The sequence below is a fragment of the Silurus aristotelis genome, assembly GCF_946808225.1.
Source record: "Silurus aristotelis genome assembly, chromosome: 3".
Lineage (NCBI taxonomy): Eukaryota > Metazoa > Chordata > Actinopteri > Siluriformes > Siluridae > Silurus > Silurus aristotelis.
This window is the reverse complement of record NC_139576.1, coordinates 7,748,329-7,762,597: the sequence shown is the minus strand read 5'-3', so window position 1 is coordinate 7,762,597 and position 14,269 is coordinate 7,748,329. Positions and strand designations below refer to the sequence as shown.

The window sequence follows — 14,269 nt, the reverse complement described above, 5'->3', positions numbered from 1 at the left end:
AAGTAAAATGTGAAAAAAAAAATTGACAAAAGGTTCAGTAAGCTGCAAAAATATTTAGACAAGGAACTGTGACGTTCTGTTTACACAAGGTCATGCTTCACTTGTTCTGCACATAACACATCAAAAAGGGAACCAAACTGAGGACAAATAAATAAAGGAAAACCCGGCTTTTATAAAGATAAAAGAAACAATTACAAAAAGGTATTCTTTTCTTTGTGTTTTCTGTTACGCTAATACAAGTGGTCCAATATGACCCCAGTTGGTAGGTGATAGCGTCTGATCGATAGAGTCTGATATCACTCACAGACAGACAGACAGACAGACAGACAGACAGACAGACAGACAGACAGACAGACAGACAGACAGACAATAAGAATTAGTAAATAATAGGCAGGGCAGAAAGACAGAGATGCAATGTCTCACAAAAGTTAGTACACCCCTCAGATTTCCTCAGAAACATTTTAGTCTTCTCATTGGACAAAACTATAGAACTGAAACTTGAATATATTTCAGTAAATGTGCAGCTTGTACAGCAGTACAGATTTACTGTCCTCTGAAAATATTGCAACATACAGCCATTATTGTCCAAATAGCTGCCAACAAAAGTGAGTACACCCTAATGACAGTATTTTGTGTGAGCACTATTTTTATGTAGCACTGCCTTTATCCTCCTGGGTATGGAATTCACCAGAGCTGCACACGTTGTTGCTGGGATCCTCTTCCACTCCTCCATAATGACATCATGAAGCTTCTGGATGTTGGACACATGGTGCTTCCCCACCTCCCACTTGATAATCCCCACAGGTGCTTAATAGGGTTCAGGTCTGAAGACATTCTTGACCACTTAATCACCTTCACCTTCTGCTTGCTCAGCAAGGCAGTTGTTATCTTGGCGGTGTGTTTGGGTTCGTTATTGTGTTGGAAAACTGTCATTCGGCCCAGTTTCTAAAGAAAGGGCATCATATTCTGCTTCAGAATGTCACAGTACATGTTCCATCCCATGTTTCCCTAAAAGAACCGCAGCTCCTCAGTACCAGAAGCACTCATGCAGCCCCAGAACATGATGCTATCACCACCATGCTTGACCGTAGGCAAGTCACAGTTTTCTTTGTACTTCTCACCACACATGCTGGACACCATCTGAGCCAAACAAGTTTATCTTAGTCTCATCAGACCACAGGATATGGTGCCAATCCATGGTTCTTGTGAGTTAGCTTCAGAAGAGGCTCTTTCTGGGACGACAGCAATGCAAACCGACTTGTTGCAGCGTGCAGGGTATGGTCTGAGCACTGACAAGTGGACCCTCTACTTTTAAAGCAATGCTGGCAGCAGTAATGCGTCTGTGTTTTAAAGCCAACTTCTGTACCTGACGCACAGCACAAGGACTCGTCTTAGATGATTGACCCTTGCAAGGCCTGGTCCAAGTGAAATCCATCTTGGGAAAAGCTCTGTATTTTATTTACAGAGGACTGTAAATATACATATACAAGCTGCACATTGACTAGTCAAATTTATCCAAGTTTTATTTCTATAGTATTGTCCCTAGAGTGTGAGAGGTGTGTTTATTGGGTGGCCGTGTTCATATGTCAGAAAATGTGTAAGTCGGGCGTTCTTACGTCGGGGGATGAGTGTGTGTGTGTCCACATACATACATACATGAGGCCGGTCTAAATTAATGTGTTAATTACGTGTGCAGCAACACACATATTTTCATAAAGTCCTTTCGTTGCTCAGGTATAAAAAAATAAGTTAAAAAAATAAAAATTTAAAATAAATAAACATACACACAAAGAGATAATTAGACAGACAGATTTTATATACACACACACACACACACACACACACACACACACACACACACACACACACACCTTCATTAAAAGTATTGGTATTAAACAAATTTCTACTTGATAATTAGCAGTTAAAAAACTTGTATAGAAATTCTGAGCTTAAAAAAAATCTTCTCATTGTTTTGCACAGACATTCGCTGACCACCCTTAGACTTCCTTTAGAAGCAAGTCTGGCAAGGCTAATTTTCAGATTCTTTGCCCAGTTTAAGGAAGTGTGTCAAAATCCTAGCTTGAGATAAGTTGATAAAGATTACTTGTTGATTATGTCATTACTCATGACATGACCCCATGTTCATACACATCAGAAAGGTTTTAGTGATCAGGCGGGGAATTTTGAATTTAACTCGGTTGTTGAGCTCATGCTGTGTTCAACAGCAAACATTACCATAAAATACAATAAGATAAGTTTAAGGACACACCCACAATATCGATTAAATAAAAAGCTAGATCTGGACAGAAAATAATATAAACCCAAGCAGCCTGTGACAAAACAGCTGTTCAACAAACAATACATAAAGTGAGGGAAAACGTGATGAGGTACTACAAGGTAGTTACAAGACCTGATTATATTTTATTACAAACAAACTAATTAGGCGCAAGATTTGAACTTTTTAAGTGGTTCACTTTGGAACGTAAGGTCCAGCAAACCCAATGCAAACACAGACACACTCTAAACATATGCTCTTTAATATAAACACTTACAAAATGCTGCTTTCGCTCTCAGACTCCACTTTCATCCAGAAACCTGAATACGCAAGCGGCGTGAGAAACCAGACAGCGTCACAAAGACACACAAGCACAACAGCTTTAGAGCGACTCCTGAACCCCAGGACAGCGATAAAATTCCTACTTATCGAAAATTTCAGGTATCCATACAACTTCAGAGAAGTGAAACAGCCTCATGTCTCGTCTCTTTCTCGCTCTGTGTGACTTGAATGAGGAAGAAGCACTGATAGCACGGGAATGTTTTATTGACCCAGTGTGGAGTGAGCACAAGCGTGCAAACATCAACCCCCTCTCCACTCACTGTGTGTGTTTGTCCTGGTCACGAGTTAAAAAGGGAGATTTACGTAAAGCGAGAACTCAAAGAAATACAAAAACCTTGTTACATGTGATCATGAAAGTATTTACAGGCCTCTTTCACCTTTCCTTACAGTTAATAACAATTATTCCTTCCTTATTTTATGATATATAAAGCTATTAGTACATTACTATGTTTGTAACAATGACTTTAAATATGACTAATGAGAAATTGATGGAATAATTTTTATATTGCTTTATTTAGTAGACACAGGGTTACTATTATCATCATCTGATATTCATCCTCACTTCCCTCTTACTTTTGTTTCATTCAAAATATTCAAATTAAACCCAATTGTTAAAAACTTTGAAAATGCGATCAAGGACGAAATTACCAGTCAAAAGTTGGGACACACCTTCTCCTTTATTGTTTTTTCTAAATGTTTTTATTATTTTTAACATTGTACCTTCTTAAGACCTTTAGAATGATCTGTAGTTTGTCATGATTGCTTATGCCGCTTTTCGTTTGATCTTTTTTTTTTTAAACATAACCTACAAACAATGTGGTGCTCTTCTATTTAACCCAAAAAATGTATTTTAATTTTAGATTGTCAAAAATTTTGCTTTATTGGCAGCTTGGAAATCTCCACAAACTTGGCCTCCACAATCCCCTGATCTAAATCCAGTTGTGATAGTTTGGCAGGAGTTCAACCGGAGAGTGAAGGAAAAGCAGCCAACAAGCACTCAAAACCTATGGAAACTTCAAGATTTTTGGAAAATTCCAGGTGACAACATTCTTGTTTACTACACAATTCATGTGTTCTTTTGTAGTTTGGATGTCATCAGTATTAATTTACAATGTAAAAATGGAGAAGATGTGTCCAAACATTTTGACTGGTAATGTACATTTAGAAAAACTGTATGAGATTTGCACAGAAAAAAAATTAATAAATAAAAGTAAATTTTTTCAAAACATTTTTAATCATTGATTTAACCGTCATCATATTTTGTTGTTAAATGCTACCTGTAATCCAATCATTAAAGAAATTATTTTATTATTTTACAATTCATTTAGAACATCTTGACTTTAAAATCCTTTTGTTGAATGCTAAATAGTTGGAAATAAGCTAATTCTTAAACATTTTCATTTTGTTTTAAATTATTTTGCACCACATTTTAAAGGTTGTGTATTTGTAAAAAGCATATATATATATATAAGCAAAAAAAAAAAAAAAAAAAAATCCTGTCAGGTTAGCATCGTAGCTAACATTAGAAAGACGATCGATATTTATTCTCCATGATTTTGTCTATGTTGTTTGCTGGAATAGGCAAAACACTTATCCCAATTATCAAACAATTAATTTAAAAAGCATTTAAAAGAGCATCATATCATGCAGAAATCCTGTCAGGTCCACTCATGTTAGCTAGTTGCCTAGCAATAGCAGTGGAGGTGTGGTGCAACAAACTAAAAAGTCCTGTCAGGTTAGCATGCTAGTTTGTTGTTTAATATTAGAAAGATTTTTTTTAACATATATAATAAACATGACTTTAAAATCTTACGAAACCCACTCATTGGCTTAGAATCAACAGTTTTTAATTGTGACTTTATGGAAAACATTTTTTAAATAAAATCCTCTCAGAAATCCTGTAGGGTCCACTTATGTTAGCCGGTTGCTTTTTCTAGTTTGATGATTTTACGAACAAGCATTCCTGTCAGAAATTCTGTCAGGCTATTCCATGTTAAATCGCTGTCTAGTACTAGGAATCAAACTCTGTACCATTTATTTGAAAAATAGATGTAAAAATCCTTTCAGAAATCCTCTCTCACTGCTTAGAATTGTTTAGTAAAGAAAATTTGCCATGTTGATGAATATGATTTTGAACTGTCCAGCATTTGTATTGGTCCAGAAGAAGAGCGCTAGTTCCCTTTTCATGAAAAGGAAATCTAAACTTGGACACTTCACAAGAACCACAAAAGCCGTTCACATCTCTGCCTGCGACCGGCAGCGAATCAGAAGCCCGTCACACAAACCTATCCAGAGAGTGTTTTTCCATCCCAAACGTCCTTACAGAAACGTTTGTTTCAACTTAGCGAGACGTATTCGAGTCACACCACAAACATTAATCCTGCTGACAACATTTCCATTTGAATGCAGCCGAATGGTGTTGCGTAATCGTCCGGAAGCCTACCTGCATTCTCTCAGCCAGCTCGCTATTTTGTTCGGGATCGGACCTGAAAGAAAAAAAGAAAAGAAAAAACACGTGTAAAGGAAGTTTACAAAGCAGGCCACAATCCCACGAGCAGCTTCCTGTTCGAGTTCCCACAGCCAAAGGCACACAACACCACACATGACATGAATTTGTTTATTGTCAGATAAACCAGAATTAATAGAATAAAACACATGATTTTCTATTCATCCCAAATGTAGTCACTCAATTAGGTCATGTTTGGTGTAATTTTGTTTTGCACTGAATATACAAGGTTAATTTCGCTAATAATCAGTAATGTGAGCTTACAGACACCAGTTTAGTTCAAGTTGCCTGAATGAATCAGCAAACATGTTGACTATGTGGCTTATCCATATGCAGTCATGTGCATTTACTGTACCATGCTGCACTTTTCACTGTAACAAAGCTGTTTGAGAGTATATGTGTGCACTGTAAGTATGATCATGCACATTCAGTACTTTATCAGGGATTAAAAAACTAATTTAAACCTCCCAGATCACTGAACTAGGATCCTGATATATCATATATTCATGATTATCAGTATAATAAAATTAACACTAAAACTAAAACTTTTCTTTTGATGTGAGTGCCTGCATGAGGGCCAACATTCATCATTTAAACAGTTGCATTTGCTACAATTAGCAGTATCTACAGTAAGTATAAAATGAATCAAGAGAAACGAAGAAGACAAAAAGAGGCTCTATGGAAAAAAAAAAAAAATAGATGAATAGCTATTTTTCAGTTCTTGTTTTATTACTGTTGCTAGCTGCACAAATAGGAAAAAAGGAAAAAAAAAAAAATTATAATTTAGCAAGATAATGTTGACACAATCTCTAAAATGACACTTCCTGAATACACAGTTATCATCAAGCAGGGAGGGGTCACATGATTTAATAAACCTTCATGCAACAACAAAAAGAAAATTTCTGGTTGAATCAGAAAGAATTTCATGACAAGAAGCTTTTATAATGGACATGTCCTTTGGACATATGGAAGAGGTTTCTTTCCTGGTTATTATGAGCTGTTTGTTTTTTTCCAAAATTGGATAACATTTACATTCATGTCATTTAGTAGACAGCCTTATTCAGAGCAAAAAAAAAAGAAAGAGGCTTCAAAGAATGATCAATAAATACATTCTAATGCTAGTCAATAGGACGAAGACTAAGAATACCATCAGTCTAAAACTAAAACTGGAAAAATAGTTAGAAGAGAGAAGCGCTCATTTTTTGTGGTAGTTCTGCGAACACTGTGTGAAAACTGCTAATCCATCAAGTGGAAGTCCACTACCTCTGTGCCAAAAAAGAGAAGAGTTTGAGAGCATGCATTCCTTGTACCCTTAGAGATTGTGGGACAAGTCGAGCATGGGAGGAAGTGTGGTACAGTGTAGGGTGAGATAAGTGTTGTGAGTTATTGGAGGTGCTGGTTTATTTTTTGATTGCTCATAATCGAATGCAGGCAGATACAAGAAAATAGTCACATCTGATTATAGGAGTAAAACTATCATTCTATAGAATTTCTGTCCAATTATTTCTGTATATAATAGCGTATATTTTAGAATATCCTTATATTTATATAAATACTGCCTATAACATTGGTATGGTATGTGCTTTTTGAGCATCACATTCCACATTAATCCCAATTTGCTCTTATAATTCCCTCCACTCTTCTGGGAAGATGTTGCACTAGATTTTTGAGTGTATTGATGGAGATTTGCGCTCATTCAGACACAAAGGTGTTGAAAAAGTCAGGTACTGATATAGGTGAGGTGAGGAGGCCTGGGGTGCAGTCAGCACTCCAACTGATCCCAAATGTGTTCAATAAAGTTGAAGTCAGTGCTTGGTAGCAGAAGATTTTACACTCTAATGAAAAGCTGAATGTAAAGCATATCTTTATGTTAGGCTTTGTACACAGCTATATTGTCATGCTGGAACAGGTTTGGGTCTCTTAGTTCAAGTGAATGGAAAATGTCATGCTACTGCATCCAAAGACACCCTATACAAGTGTGTGCCTTCAACTTTGTGGTAACGGTCTGGTGTCCCAAAAAACTTTCTTTCGGCTTCTCCCATTAGGGGTCGCCACAGCGGATCATCCGCATGTTTGATTTGGCACGTTTTTACCTGGATGCCCTTCCTAACGCAACTCCCCATTTATCCGGGCTTGGGACCGGCACCAAGAGTGGCTGGGGTTGGTTCCCTGACCGGGGATCAAACCCGGGCCGCAGCGGTGAGAGCGCCGCATCCTAACCACTAGACCACGTGTCCCAATACTTTTGTCAATATAGTGTATATTACATGCTGTACATATATGTCTGTCTGTCTTTCTGTCTGTCTGTCTGTCTGTCTGTATACATGCTTAAACTAAACATCTGACTGTTCTGGTTACATCTGCAAACATCCTCTGCTAGAACACTCAAACTTTCCCGTCCAAGAATATGTTCGCGACAAACACTGATGTGAGAAAAGGAGAAAAGAAGAAACCTCAACATTTTTTACTCCAAAACCAGGGACAAATAACGCAATTCATTGGTTTGGCTTTCACGCGATATTGGAACATAACCGCCCTCCAACAACACACATCTGAGTCAGAAATGGACAAAGTTATGGAAAAAGAGTGAGTTATAGATAGCAAAGTGTTCTAGACAGCAAGTGTGATACCAGTCTCAGATGGCGTTTCAGGCTTGTTGTTGCTGTTGTCGGTGTTGTTGTTATTGTTGTTGTGTGGTTCTTCTGATTCCGGGGCTGTCCACGAGTCACGACTCTGTGCCCATGCCATTCTCCTTAGTGTGGCAGTTTTCCATGGGTGATCCCTGCCTCCTGGGGCCAATTCACACTCTTCCATGTCCTCTTGGGACACTACAGAGGGAGACGATTCACCTGTAGTAGACATAGACACAGAAACAAAGAATACGTCCATGAAAATATGCTTCACATTGGTTGGAAGAAAAGATCTTGAGTATACCTACTATAGAGCTCTGACCTTAACTCTTCTGAACATCAAGTTTGTGTACATCTGACCATAAAATTCGTATGTGCTTTTTAAACGTCTCACTCCACATTTAGTCCCAATTTGCCACAAGGGTATTAGTAAAATCAGGTACTGATGTAGGTGAGGTGAGGAGGCCTGGGGTGCAGTCAGTGTTTCAATTCATCCCAAAGGTATTCACTAGGAATGAGATCTATAGATCTCTATAGATCTATAATATGAGCTCATCAAACATCTGAAATCATTTAACTACATTCCTGGAATAAATCGTATGTTCTTGATTATTCATGATGGTTATTGCTCCATTATGATCTTTTTCGATGATCTGTATTGATGTGATCAAACAAACCAAGCTACATCAAATCAAACATCTGCAATGGAAACAGCCCTTAACAACGTATAATCTCATCAGCAAACGGCAACAACAAACCATTTCTTTCTATTTTTATTTATGTTTTTTTGTTCATTATGACACTGCTGCTTCACTTGCTTGATATTTTTACAGCGTGTATCTACTTGCAAAGCAGGTGTGACCGAGGTAAGAAAAAATCTTAGCAGTTTAGCTGTGGGTAACAATATTGTGGTGTGAAAAAATGCTAATGAATGCTTGGTTTCGAAATTCAAGTGGAAATCCTAAAATGAAAAACTGCAACTCTTTTAAAAATGAATTGAGTCATCCCCTTTGTTCGCTACACACCTTTAAAAGAATATATCCTATACTTCCCCAATTTACCTGGATTATTAGCTGCATAGGTTAGCTTTCTAGCTACATTTCTGCTGCCCACATTCCACACTTCCACCCTTCTTTCAATTGATTAACCAGTGACATGACAAACATACTGCATTTTTGGTATGAAAATCTTACAGTTTTGAGACACGGTCAAATTTTCAATCTAGACATCATTGGGTGTACAGAAAGCTGGCCACCTACATTTTTTTTTTAATTGTACTGTATACTCAAGCTTGGGAAGACCTCCAGATAGAACCTCCCAGTGTACAAAGATTCTTTGAAGAAGATTACCCCTATTCCTATGAAGATACTTCTATTTAGGATGGCAGAGTTTGTATGGCAAATTTGCGTGTCGAATGTCACAAATGTTTTGCATTTGAAATTCACGGATGCAAAACCAAAAACTGTGAGGAATTCCATGGAAATTAACATACTTTACTTTCACACAATCCTAACAAAAAAGATTTATGCATTAGAAAGCATGTCGTCAATAAATGTGTGTTGCGTTAAAGGATTTAATTTCGCCTCTTATATGTATTTATGTATATAAAAAAAAATAGTCAAACAGAAATGCGCGTTGCATTTATCGAGCGCTGATAATAAATTTGTGGAGAAAGTTAAGGAAAAAGCATATAAGGAGCTGTATGAGAAGTTGAGTAAGAAAGGAGAAAAGGATTTGTACCGATTGGCCAGGCAGAGGGACCGAGCTGGGAAGGATGTGCTGCAAGTTAGAGCAATAAAGGATGGAGATGGAAATGTGTTAACTAGTGAGGAGAGTGTGTTGAGAAGGTGAAGGGAGTATCTTAAGCAGCTGATGAACGAGGAAAATGAAAGAGAAAGAAGGTTGGATAGTGTGGAGATAGTGAAGCAAGAATTGGATAGGATCAGTAAGGAGGAGGTGAAAGCAGCAATTAAGAGGATCAAGAGTGGAAAGTCGATTGGACCAGATGGCATACCAGTAGAAGCATGGAGATGTTTAGGAGAGATGGCAGTGGAGTTTTTAACCAGATTTTTAACAAGATTTTGGAAGGTGAGAGGATGCCTGAGGAATGGAGAAGGAGTGTGCTGGTACAGATCTTTAAGAAAAAGGGAGATGTGCAGACCTGCAGTAACTACAGGGGAATAAAGTTGATCAGTCACACCATGAAGTTATGGGAAAGAGTAGTGGAAGCCAGGCTGAGAGAAGAGGTGACCATCTGTGAGCAACAGTATAGTTTCATGCCGTGGAAGAGCAACACAGACGCCTTATTTGCTTTGAGAAATGTTGATGAAGGTCAGAAGAAGGTCAGTATAGAGAAGATCAGAAGGAGTTGCATTGTGTGTTTGTGGATTTAGAGAAGGCGTACGACAGAGTGCCAAAAGAGGAGTTGTGGTATTGTATGAGGAAGTCAGGTGTGTCAGAAGTATGTGAGGGTGGAGCAGGACCGGTATGAGGAAAGTGTGACAGCAGTGAAGTGTACAGTGGGAATGACAGACTGGATCAAGGTGAAGGTTGGACTGCATCAAGCATCGGCTTCCTGTTTGCAGTGGTGATAGACAGGTTGACGGACGAGGTCAGACAGGAGTCTTCGTTGACTATGATTTTTGCGGATGATATTGTGATTGGTGGTGAGAGTAGGGAGCAGGTTAAGAAGGACCTGGAGAGGTGGAGGTTTGTGCTGGAGAGAAGAGGAATGAAAGTCAGTAGGAGTAAGACAGAGTACATGTGTGTGAATGAGAGTGAGGGCAGTGGAGTGGTGCGGTTGCAGGGAGAAGAGGTGGTGAAGGTGGAGGAGTTCAGATACCTGGGGTCAACAGTGCAAAGTAATGGAGAGTGTGTTGGAGAAGTGAAGAAAAGAGTGCAGGCAGGGTGGAGTGGGTGGAGAAGAGTGATAGCAGGAGTGATTTGTGATAGAAGAGTATCTGTGAGAGTGAAAGGGAAAGTTTATATGACTGTGGTGAGACCTGCGATGTTGTATGGATTAGAGACAGTGGCATTGAGTAAAAGACAGGAGGTGGAGCTGGAAGTAGCAGAGCTGAAGATGTTGAGGTTTTCGTTGGGAGTGACGAGGATGGACAAGATTAGAAATTAGTTCATTAAAGGGACAGCACATGTAGGATGTTTTGAAGACAAAGTGAGTGAGGCGAGATTGAGATGGTTTGGACATGTGCAGAGGAGGGACATGGGGTATATCGGTAGAAGAATGCTGAGGATGGATTCGCCAGGAAGGAGGAAAAGAAGGCGGCCAAGTAGTTGCTGGTAGTTGGTTTGTAAAGAGACAGGGGTGTATGGAGACGGATGATCCGCTGTGGCGACCCCTAATGGGAGCAGCCATGTTTTACTTTAAGGGAGAAAACACACTATATGGATAAAAGTTTAAAGACACTTTGACATCAGCCTGAGGTCGAAGCTCCCACATCTAAATACATCCTATACAATTTTGTGCCACTAGCTTTGCGGTAATAGTTTGTGGAAGAACTACATATGGATAGAAAGTAAGGTGTCAATACTTTTGTTCATACAGTGTATATTAAACACTAGAGTTTTGCCTGCCACTTATAGATACAGAACATACAATGCAAGTAAAATTAATAGTTTCTTCAATTTAATCAGACAAAATGCAAAAAAAAAAAAAACTGCATCTTTTAAATTATTAAATAAAAAAATAAAAAACATCACGATTCACATTTATTTAGCAATACGAGTCGGCATTTGTAAGCCCAACAGCAATGACACAGAGATACAAACCAAACCGGTTCAAACAGATCAACTCATTAGAAACACTTTGCAGACACCCCCGCAGTCTGGCATGCCACAACAGCACCTGTATGTTTACTTGCAAGACAGAATGTGCGCTTGAGTTGAAACACTTTTCTAATGTAATTACCATTTACATTTATGCCATTTGTCCCTAAACCTGAGCACTTAAGGGTTAGAGAAATTCTAAAAAGGCCCAGCAGTGGCAAATTGGTGGTTCTGGAATTGGAACTTGCAACCTCCCAAACAGAAGTCCAACATCTGAACCTCTAAGCTACCACTTCCCAATCAGGATGTCTCTGGTTTTATCCATTGGGGTGTAATGAGCATTAGTAATTAAAGTAAAACAATAAACTGAAAAACAAGAAGATTAAGAATATAGGATGGCACACACCCGCATAGGGCTGAAACAACTAACCAATAAAATTGATAGTGAAATTCGTTGTCAACGAATGCCGTTATCAATTAGTTGAGCTGCTCAAGTTATGGGTTAGTCTGATTGTAAGATACCACAGCCAGTTGGAAAAATGGCGAACAGTACAGGGTCAACCGACAGCAGAAAGAATTGTGTGTCGAAATCATCCAAGGCATGGGAGCATTTTATATTTAACACAAGGCATGGGAGCATTTCATATTAAACACAAAATGTCTAAATTTAATATAGTTAAACTCAATAGGTCTTGTATTTTTGAGTAATCCTTTATACATAAATACCCTGAATTAGTGTTTTATATACTTATAGTAAGCAAAACATCTCATTTAAAAAAGAAATGTTTATTCCGATTAATCAATTAATAATGCTTTAGATCAGTGTACATGCATCTCTAGTATCATGGGATGACAAATGGTCAATGAGAATTTATCACAGATGACACAATACACTGATATGTTTACTTAAAAATAGAAATAAACTTTAAACAAATACTCCCTAAATGACGTGTTACAGGATAAGATCTGTTTTGATCAGATATCCAATCAATCATTTTGCTGAGATCAGATCGACAGCAATGATAGTTAGCGCATTAGCATTTCATTTTACTATATAAAACATACTTTCATTTCATTTTGTAATACCAATAACTTAAATGTGCTACATTTGACCCACTGCCCTCGGTATACAGAGCACGGATATCTTTTGTACACTTTTCTGGCCCCAACATTCTGAATGGTTAATGCTGCAATATGATTGGCTGTTTGTACTTCTGGCAATTAAAAATATATTGATATATGCCAACTGGATTAATATTTTTTGTCTGAAACAGAGTTTCTTATATACAGTTAATTTATAACAGTTGAATTACTCAAATACAAACTAATAAATAAAAAAAATAAATAATAAATAAAGTATAATAAAAACAGAAACTGTATAATAATTATAATAATAATAATTAGTAGTGATCTCATTGCTTCACTAATACATATTTCTTTGTCAAATTGTAATATGTTTTGTTGTGGAATTAATACAAGATCATTTTTAAACAGAAATGATACAAAGGTTTTGACATGCACCACATTAATACCTTTTTTCTTTTTCTTTTCTAAGCTTACCATTATATCTGTTAATGAATTTCTTTTAAAAAAGTTATTAAGATTACAGTTAAAGATTCGAGAACTGCATTTTTTTAGAATTATCCTAAAATTTATTCAGACATTCAGATAATTGTAGAATGATTAATTAATAATATTTCACACTCCAGGCAATACACAACAGCTATAACAAGTTAAAAATCAGAATAAATTTTTTAGATAAATTACAAAAAGGTTCTTATTAATATTACAGATCATTTATTATGCCTTCCATGACCTTGAGTAAAGCCCTAATCCATCTAAACCACTTAAACCCAATACTCCAAGTGCCAGGACACAATAGATGATGCTGATGCATTCCAGTGCAGGTCTGGTCATGTGTTTTGGTGATTAATTCATGCAAAAACACTTTATATAAAACACACACACACACACGCGCACACACACACTCCACTCTAGCATGTCACAACCGCTTTTTATTTTTTGCATGCATGCATGACACGAGGTAGAAGCACGTGTCAGGATGTTAAAGCGTTTGAGCACAATTCATCGAGAGTGTCTTTACCATGGGCGTTCTCAAGTGGACAAAACAGATAAAGACAAGGAGAAGCAGAGACTCACCACAGACACGTGCAGAAAATAAACACACCTGATGAAAAACTCACAAAGTGAGCAGCCTGACTCTCAAATACAATCCCAGAGAAAGAGAGAGAGAGTGAGAGAGGAGGACAAATATACAAATATGAGAGAGAGCTAGAGAGAAAAGGGACAAGAGGGAGAGAGGGACACAGAGAGAAAAAAGAGAGGAGGGAAGACAGACAGTAAGAGAGACACGACGAGAGATATGCAGAGAGAGAGAGAGAGAGAGAGAGAGAGAGAGAGAGAGAGAGAGAGAGAGAGAGAGAGAGAGAGAGAGAGAGAGAGAGAAAGACAGAGTGAGGTATAGAAAGAGAGACATTGACAGTAAGAAAAAAGAGGAGGGAGACAGACAGCGAGAGACACAGATATACAAAGATACAAAGAGAGAAAGCGAAAGATAGAGACAAGGATAAATAGAAGAAAAAAAATAAATAGACAGAAGCAAAGAGAGAGCAAGAGAGACAAACTAAGAGACAGAGGAAGACGGAGTAAGAGATAGAGAGAGAGACAGTGTGGGTGTGTGTGAGAAAGAAAGAGACAGAGAGAAAAAGACAA

General features: G+C 37.8%; 1 protein-coding gene across 5 annotated transcripts in view; it reads right to left on the bottom strand.

Moving 5' to 3' along the window:
- itprid2 (ITPR interacting domain containing 2) overlaps positions 1-14,269 on the bottom strand; it is an 84,262-nt gene that overhangs the window by 30,922 nt on the left and 39,071 nt on the right. For 3 of the 5 annotated variants that reach the window (XM_083536902.1, XM_083536903.1, XM_083536904.1), the window contains exons 3-4: positions 7,754-7,972; positions 5,061-5,103 (exon numbers count right to left, since the gene is read on the bottom strand). In XM_083536902.1, the coding sequence (XP_083393028.1) occupies positions 5,061-5,103; positions 7,754-7,937 (227 nt within the window). In that variant the 5' untranslated portion in view covers positions 7,938-7,972. Of the gene's footprint in view, positions 1-2,552; positions 2,813-5,060; positions 5,104-7,753; positions 7,973-13,696; positions 13,831-14,269 lie in introns of those variants that run through there. The other 2 variants (XM_083536905.1, XM_083536906.1) reach the window with 2 other exon arrangements.